The sequence below is a fragment of the Sinocyclocheilus rhinocerous genome, unplaced genomic scaffold (genome assembly GCF_001515625.1).
Source record: "Sinocyclocheilus rhinocerous isolate Xijiao unplaced genomic scaffold, SAMN03320098_v1.1 scaffold11, whole genome shotgun sequence".
Classification (NCBI taxonomy): domain Eukaryota; kingdom Metazoa; phylum Chordata; class Actinopteri; order Cypriniformes; family Cyprinidae; genus Sinocyclocheilus; species Sinocyclocheilus rhinocerous.
Window position 1 is genome coordinate 1,757,015 of NW_015625587.1, and position 9,493 is coordinate 1,766,507.

Below are 9,493 nucleotides of genomic sequence, written 5' to 3' on the forward strand. Positions count from 1 at the left end.
AAAAAAAAAAAAAAAAAAAAAATTACATTTATCAGTGCAAGGTATTTACACCTGAAAAATGTAATCTTTAAAATATGCACAGATCAAACATTTTATTTTATGACATCTCTGATCTCTTCTGAATCAATTGACAAATATTTCTGATTAACTTTGGTAATTTGACAGTTTAAATAATTATGTAATAAACATTAAATAAGTGGCATTATTACTTTGAAGTAATAATTGAGATTCTGTGGGTAATATCATTTATTTTTCAAGTGTTATAATTAAAATATCGGGGACTTATTTTTTGGACTTACTATACAATGTAAAAAAAAAAGAAAAAAAAAAGTCTCCTATAGTGTGAACAAAGAAAGTTTTGATACTTCTCACATCTGATTCAGCAACATCATGTCTTAATATTGTATGTGTACTAACAAGAGAAGTGTAGAGTCTGTCACGGAGGTTAACGTCTGGTGTAATCAGTGGGTGTGCGAGACAGGCCGCCCAGCCCTGCGGTGAGTCTGGGTGTGTCTGACTTGGAATCAGTTGTGCTTCAGTATTAATGAGGAATTCACATGAGTCACGAGGATGGGCACATGAGCACACTTTGTGCCCACAACAGTAGCTCCTTAAATTTCAGAATCTACATTTCCTCTCTCTCTTTGTGGAACCAAGTACTGAGGCTAAATGCATACCACAAACACAAGATTCACTTCATTTAGGAGGAAACATGTAATTTGCATGTGATCTATGGGATCATATTCCCGCCAAATGTATTGCAGTCATGGATAAAAAAATAACAAGCGTGAAACCAAAATTGAAAAACGCAAGCAAAATTATATTGCACAAAATTAAAAAATGAAAGCAAATTTTTCAGAATAGCAAACGTAAAGCAGTGACAGACAGACACATATAACGGTGTCCTGTATGGAAAGATGTTTCCCAGCTGACAGTTGTCCATTTTCACCTGTACAAGTGAACAGAACACTGAACATCGGCAGTAATGAGGCGCATTGGAGTGACGTCACTGCCCCTCTTCGACTGATTGGCTAGAGGAGGAGCTGTCAATCTAGAACTAGTGGAGTTTTTAAATTTTGGTTTCACGCTTGTTATTTTTTTATCTGTGACTGCAATACATTTGGCGGGAATATGATCCCATAGTGATCTTCTAAATTTAAAATAAGCATCAGAAATAGTCCTGCTAGAGAGTTTTAGAAATGCTGCAAGTATGCAATGAGATTCCATACATAACTTATAGGTTATAGAGATGCACCAATACAATCACCTATAGTATACAGTGCTGCTTGAAAGTTTGTGAACCCTTTAGAATTTTCTATATTTCTGCATAAACATGACCCAAAACATAATTAGATTTTCACACAAATCCTGAAAGTAGACAAAGAGAATCCAATCAAACAAAAGAGACAAAAATATATACTTTGTCATTTATTTATTGAGAAAAATGATCTGGTGTTAAATATTTGTGAGTGGCAAAAGTATGTGAATTTGTCAACTTTCAGGATTTGTGTGAGAATCTAATTATGTTTTGGGTCATATTTATGCAGAAATAGACAATTCTAAAGGGTTCACAAACTTTCAAGCAGCACTGCATACACAGGCATAAAACAAGCATCTTTTGTTTTTGACCATGCATCACATTGCTGTTTATTCAGCAACTTGAGCTAAAAGTAGTTTATAATTTCAAGATGAAATCCAAAGTTACTTTTAAGAAAACAAGAATACATTCTGCATGTATAGCAAACAATCGTTCAGTACTGAAACACATTTAATAGTTAATAAAATAGACTGAGGTGTGAGTAATTTGTAATGTTCCATCACAAAAAAAGTTTTATTGTTTAAAACCCCTATTGAAATGATCATATTAGTATTATATTACTTCTTTCATTGTTCCTATGTAATATTGCAATTAAAAAAACAGACGTGTCTGTTTGAAAGAAAAGCAATGAAAGAAAAAAAATTCAACAGACATTATAGAATTTTGCTACAACAATTACAAAAAAAAATAACTTAAGAGTGTGATTAAATCCTTTAAAGGGGTCATATGATGCGATTTCATTTTTTCCTTTCTCTTTGGAGTGTTACAAGCTCTTGGTGCATAAAGAAGATCTGTAAAGTTGTAAAGACTAAAGTCTCAAATCCAAAGAGATATTCTTTATCAAAGTTAAGAGTCAGCCACACCTACCTAAAACGGCTCGTTCGAACACGCCCCCACATATCTACCTCACTATGTGGGAAGATTTGCATAATGCCGCCCAAATGTTCACGCAAAGAAAGAAGGCGTAACTTTTATTCTCGCTGTAGTATTGTTGTTGCCGTTGCCGCCATGTCCTGAAGACGCTGTGTGTTTCGTTGTAAAAGCGAAACTACTTTGTTTGGTCTTCCAAAAGAGGACGATATCCACTTCGTCATGCCTAGAGCTGATCTGTGCTGGTCGCTGAGGGAATACTTCAACTTAGTGCTGTGGATCGCCGGCACATTTTATGGAGGACTGTTTACTGATCCTGGGAGAGTAACGTTAGACTAAAATGCCGGCAGTTCTGACTCACGTAAGTACGTTTTCTTTTATCATTTGCCACTGATGATTCAAACGCGAGTTTTTTGGGCAGTGTGGAGTAGCACTTGTTGTTTGTCATTTCTCTGATCACAAATGCAGACAGGGTTTTATGTTTACGCGGCACGATGCAATGCAACGCGTAAAAAGACAGTATAAGTCATTATAATCAGTAATTATGTCCCCACTAGATGCAACAAATGCCTCGTTTGTAATGGGTTTTAATGTTTTTGTGTCGTCGCTCCGGCTGGGACACGCCATCACAGTATGGTGAGGGGCGTAACATTTCCGTCTCATGCTTGAGGTATTCGGCCAATCACAACGCACTGGATAGCTGGCCAATCACAGCACACCTCGCTTTTTCAGACCGATGAGTTTTGTAAAAATCGACGCGTTTCAAAAAGGCGGGGCATAGAGGAGAAACAATAATGTACAGTATGTGGAAAATAATGTGTTTTTTTTACTTTAAACCGCATAAACACATTTCATTACACCAAATACACAAAATAATGTTCTTTTTAGCAGCATCATATGACCCCTTTAAAAACACAATTCAAACAAAACACCAATCAGGTGACAAAAAAAAAAACATGCAATAGTGACAAAATATCAGAATTTGTTTATATATGCATAAATATAATTTTTTGTTAAAAGCGGTATCAGCCAAAAACAATCAAATCAAGACATTACAAGCTTCAGAGATTGTAGAAGCTATTAGAGGTCAAGTGAAATATGTCAAATAACAGCACTGACCTCTAGTGTCATGTAAATGACACTGACAGCTAATTTTAGATCCCCACCAGATGCTGCTTTCATGTCTTTCAACAGCATCTGTTCTGTGGAGAGCCCTGAAATACAGAACAGTACCGTGAAATTACTTTTGATGAATGCATGCTTTCAAATTATACTGTTTATTATGTCTACATCAAGTGGTTTGTTTCATTAACCTACACAGTAAAAGATCCTCTCACCTGACACATCAAACTTGGCATTCTGTAGCGACTGAAAGAGAGCACCCCTCTGAGGCAGTTTGGGAAAACGTTTCTCCAGAAAGACGGCGTACTGGCTGTCCTTAGGGGTGACTTTGCCTGCCTCAGGTGCCATGTTAACACAGTCTAGGATAATGGCACCTGTCAACACATACATTATGCAAGTTAACAAGATTTTATCTTTCTGCTGACATCTCACATCTCTATCAAGTCAAATCTAGAGGGTACCATGGACAAACTGACTCCGGCTAAATGCCACTGAAGACCATGCTGAGCCCATCTGATGTCTAACAACAGCGTCTAACAGATTGAATAGCAGTCATGCTGTGAGAGCTCACATTCCTCTGTGTTTATCACATCGCCATGACTCACCGTATAAAAGCTGAGCCACTTGTTGGTCGAGCACCTCAGGTGCTTTTTGGGCTATGCGCTCTGTAACCAAGGTGGCACAGGAGCCCACGGGCTCCACAGTGACAGGGCAGGAGGGGGATGTGGGCCTCTGTAGGAGGTGATGGTCAATCACTTCCACAACTGCGTCCTCCAGTTCACTGTCAGCACTACAGAATAACACAGATTTATTATAAAAGAACTGACCACATTTCCTGATATTCACTTCAGAACTTGATTGGCATTTCACAGATTTAAAATAATAATAATAATATTCATATATTATTGCATATTCTAATATTTATTAATATTAGAATATGAATATATTTATTATATTTATAGAATATATTTATTTTATGGGTTATATTATTTATATTAATATATTTTTAAAATGTTTCACATTTCAGCACGTATCCTGCTTCTGTGGTCACAGGTTCAGTACAATAAACACTTTATATGTAGCTATTAATGGTGCACTAATTAGATTAATATACAATAACTGTTGTAACAATATTCTGATATTTATTTTTTGTTGCCATTCATTTTTAAAGAGACCCTTTTAGCACACATTTACATACATTCAGGCATATGGTGCAGTAAAATGCTTCATAATTCTATTGCAATTAATGGCTATTATTATAAATGTATTATTTTAAATACATAACTACTACTGTTTAAAAGTTGGCAGATGAGATTATGTAATTTTTTGAAAGTCATCTTTATATGCTCATATGCTTTTATATATGCTCAGCAATTAAAAATTACAATTTAAAAGAACAAGCGTAATTTATTCCTGTGATTGCAAAGCTAAATTTTCAACAGTCATTACTCTAGTCTCTGTATCACATGATCCTTCAGAAATCATTTTAATACAATGACTTGGTGCATAAGAAACATTTCCGATTATTATCAATGAAAACAGTTGTGCTGGTGCTTAATATTTTTTGTTGGAAACCATGACATTTTTCAGCATCCTTGATGAAACGAATGCTCAATTGATGAATTGACAGCTCAAAGAATGGCATTTATTTAAAATTGACATTTTTGGGAGCATTATAAAAGTCTTTACTGTCATTTTTGATGAATTTAATCCATCCTTGCTGAATAAATGTATTAATTCCTTTCAAAAACAACAAATCTTACTGACCCCAAACTCAGTTCATTAATTACTCTAAAACTGCATGAATTTTTTATGTGAAGATGGAACATGGTGTACTACACATATTGCATATGTGCTACAGAACAGAAGATTGACCTGGGCAGAATATTGTGGTCGACCAGGGTCAGCATCAGTTGTTTATTCTTGTGCAGGCCGTGGAGGTCCACCTCGTCTCTGAACAGCAGGCAGTCCTGCGACAGACCGGTCTCTCTCAGCAGAAAGATGCTGTCAGAGCGCAAGGGGAACTCAGCTCGTGGGATGTTGAGTACAGGGACCGGCATCTTCTTACAATCAAGACTCTACGAGAGGACAACAATAATGATGAACAAAACAATAATCCCCATCCTCTAGCACAGAATTATCACATCTATTATCTCTGCCACAATTCTCAAGTTTTCCAAGAACACCGCAGCAAAAGTGGTTTATTAGGTTGGGGATTGCATACCTTTGAAAGAAAGTAGGCGAAGGTCAGGGCTGATACCATGGAGTCCATATCACAAGCCTCATTTCCCATTACGACATGCAGCCCTGGGCTGTTCTTACTACAACCCTGAGAATGAAAGAGAACAATGTCACAGGCTGCTGGACTAATATAGGACAAGAATTCATAACATATAACTGCAAACCTAGTTCTTCATAATAAGGTTTTGGTGGCCTTTATTAAACCAGGCTGAAATACAAAACTAGAATGTCTGTTTTTGGTTTCTGTGACATTACCTACGCATAAATATTTACTGCAAGCAGCAAGTACATGACAAGCTGAAAATGCATCCAACAGACTGTGAAGACTTCCAGCTCCACAAAGAGCTTCATCTGACAAACAATGCTGAACTTATGATCACCCGGTCGCTCTATATTACCGGCAGCCAGTGGGAGGTACAATGTGTCAGAGATAAAACACATTTTGTGGCTTCTCACCAGATTTAGTAAAGCAGTGTATTCCTTTAACAGATGATAACATGAATAACTCATTTTCTTTTAAGTTTAATATTTGTTCTTAAAGGGATAGTTAACCCAAAAATGAAACTTCTGTCATCATTTGCTCAACTTCCAAGACTTTTTTTTTCTGTTCGACATAAAAGATGTTTTGATGAATGCTGACACTGCTCTTGTTCATACAATAAAATACATACATACAGTGACTAGGGGTTATAAAAAATTTTTTTTTTTAAAGTAGGCCACATAACTTATGCACTATATAGTCAAATTATGTATTTGTGAGGAACAGATCTGTTTTATTAGCTGAAAATCGTTCTCTGCCACAGCTCAAATCTCATCCACACTTCCACATATTTAAATATTGTGTGAAAACATTTAATGCTAACAATAATGGCTTTTGTTTTTGCATGTCTTGTAAACGATTTCACAGTAAGTAACAATATACAGAGGCGAAAATGAGATTTGAGAGCTATGGTGAAGTGCACTACAGATTTTTAGAGTCAATTTCAGTGTTGTTCTGAACATGATGAATAATAGTACAGCTTCAGAAGACTTGGAATATACACTACTGTAAAAAAAAAATAAAAAAAAAAAAGTCTGGGGTCTGTAAGATTTTTAATGTTTCTGATGGCTTTTTTGCTCACCAAGGCTGCATTTTTTAAAAAAAGAATAAAAACAGTAATATTGTGAAATATTATTACAATTTAAAATAACTCTTTCTTTTTAAATATATTATTCTTGTGAAAACACTGTGAAAAACATTTATTATTATTGATTTTGAAAACAGTTGCTGCGGAATAATTTTTTGATTTTCTGGATTCTTTGACGAACAGAAATGTCAAAAGAACAGCATTTATTTGAAAAAGAAGAACATGATGAATAATAGTACAGCTTCAGAAGACTTGGAATATACACTACTGTAAAAAAAAAATAAAAAAAAAAAAGTCTGGAGTCTGTAAGATTTTTAATGTTTCTGATGGCTTTTTTGCTCACCAAGGCTGCATTTTTTAAAAAAAGAATAAAAACAGTAATATTGTGAAATATTATTACAATTTAAAATAACTCTTTCTTTTTAAATATATTATTCTTGTGAAAACACTGTGAAAAACATTTATTATTATTGATTTTGAAAACAGTTGCTGCGGAATAATTTTTTGATTTTCTGGATTCTTTGACGAACAGAAATGTCAAAAGAACAGCATTTATTTGAAAAAGAAATCTTTTGTAACATTATAAATGTCTTTACTGTAAGTTTTGGTCAATTTAATGGATCCTTGCTGAATGAAATTATTACTTTCTTTATAAAAAAGACTGACCAACACTTTCAAACAGTAGTGTAGTTATGGATTATATGTTTCTTAAAATGTGCTTTTCTCTCTCTCTCTTTTTTTATTTTGGAACTTAAGAACTCACAACTCTATTTCGAAGCCTATTTGCTGGACCACTTGCGAGATGAAAAGCACTTTTAATAGAATAACACCGAACGCATCGCCCTGGATTCAATAAAACCTTTTATCCCTCCGCATGATGACTCCTCATCCAGCGTTAATTAGCATTTGGCCTGCTCCATTACTCCAGCCGAATACAGAAGCCATCTGTGACGTCAACATTAAATGATGTACTCTGATCTGGGCTGCCAGCTGGGGTTTGTTTGAAATGCTGGACTACGGACTGTCAACACAGAGTGACTGAGCTCACAACTGGCACAGACCAGGGGTGAGGCTTGTTTCGGGTGAGGTTTTGGCAAGATCCCTCTTTCTCATGTGATAATCATCACCAAAATCTCTGTTAGATGGGGAAGTGCAGGAAAAACATGCTTATTCATGTCCGTATGTGCATGGCCGGAGGACAGCACAGGAAGTTAGTCACAGCAATGTGAAATGGACCACGGGACGGTGAGTAAACGGTACAGAACCTGCGGGTCTCGGGTCAGGGTAGAAAGAGCTCTAGTGTGCGATCTATTTGAAAACTCACGCTTCAATGCAGACAAAAAGCACTATGACCACAAGTGCAACCGAATCATTTCTTCAATCATTGACTGAATTAGTTAAAGAACCCATCTCCAAGTAAACACGGGGCTTCAGTATATCCACCCAGCAGTGGGTGAGTGCAGGTGTCAGGGTGTTTGGGTTTAAAACAACAGTGTTTTGGGTAGAGAGATGTACAACTGTTGGACAGATTATGTCAGGATCATGTGCACCGGACAGCAGCTGTTATTGTCTCTGCAAATTGGGCCACCTTCAGTTTTGAAACTGAGTGCATTAAGCTGAAAAACTAGAAAAGTGGGAATTGTTCTTATTGACTAAACATACTGACAGCACCTTTAGAAAATAGTCTCCAAAAGATGCATTTGAACCAAACAGCTCATTAAATTTGTTTTAAACCGCTTTTAATAGCAAATGTGTAAATTATAAAAAGTGTGTACATTTGTAAATGAAAAATTGTGTAAATGTAATATATAATTATATATATATATATATATATTACTTAATGTACTTTTTAAAATAAAATTATACACGTATAAATAACATTATGATAAACGTATTGTTATTATACAATTTAAAAACATAAACAAGCACGCGTGCGTAGTTTCAATGTATGTGGTTGTTTCTATCATTGGCGCATGCGGTCAGAGTCTACACGCGCGTCATACCATATGACTTGTGTCAATTTCAAGTGTGTATCAAACAAAGCATACATTATTTATCACACAAAGCCATCATACACGGCAAACACACTCATGTTTATGAATTTCTCAACACGCACTGTGCAAACACTGGCCACTGGCCACATTTTAAGTGGGTAAAATGGTAGAAGCAAACATACCACGCGCAACCCTCTCTTTTAGCGTACAGTAACGTTACCATTGTCTTACCTTAAGCACGCCACGACAGCTCCGTAAATATGCCTCCATTGTTACACGGAGCCCGAGAGTTTTCACGTAACGGAATATCCTGAAGGAGTATAAAATGCCCTTCAGTGCCTCTGTAAAGTGTAGTGTCTCAGTGGCTCACTGTAAGTTGAGCCACTCGGAATTCAGAGGTTTGCGAGCACACGTGACCTACGTCGTGACGTCACATGGTGTGTCGGGAAATGTAGTTATGTTGTGGACTCACGAAAGACCCTAAAATGAGAGGGTCCATGTGTTACCTTTGAGAATCATCTCTATGCTAGTGTTCTCCTAAACTGTGACCAAATAAAAATGACCCAATATTTTATCAAATATACATGTTTGAAAATTAAAATATTTCTTTTGAGGGAAAATTAAACAAAAATATTGATGATGACTTATGCACTTCACAGATTTTTTTTGTCCAATCAAATGCTAACTAGAATGAGAAGTCCCTCAATGGACTCTTTAATACGTCTCACCCCATTTTGCTGTTTCATTCGAAATTTGTCTATAAAGGCAAGAAAAATTGTGCTTGTCAAAATTAACTAATTAATTTTAATTAATTAAAATGT

The 9,493-nt window shown here is 35.9% G+C and overlaps 1 protein-coding gene across 1 annotated transcript in view; it reads right to left on the reverse strand.

The window, feature by feature from the left end:
* The window catches only part of LOC107756020 (protein prune homolog), a 10,479-nt gene extending 1,451 nt beyond the window's left edge, over positions 1-9,028 (reverse strand). The window contains exons 1-6 of the mRNA XM_016572992.1: positions 8,904-9,028; positions 5,535-5,639; positions 5,186-5,388; positions 3,916-4,100; positions 3,526-3,684; positions 3,308-3,402 (exon numbers count right to left, since the gene is read on the reverse strand). Of these exons, the coding sequence (XP_016428478.1) occupies positions 3,308-3,402; positions 3,526-3,684; positions 3,916-4,100; positions 5,186-5,388; positions 5,535-5,639; positions 8,904-8,942 (786 nt within the window). The 5' untranslated portion in view covers positions 8,943-9,028. The remainder of the gene's footprint in view (positions 1-3,307; positions 3,403-3,525; positions 3,685-3,915; positions 4,101-5,185; positions 5,389-5,534; positions 5,640-8,903) is intronic.
* Between the last annotated feature and the right edge of the window lie 465 nt (positions 9,029-9,493).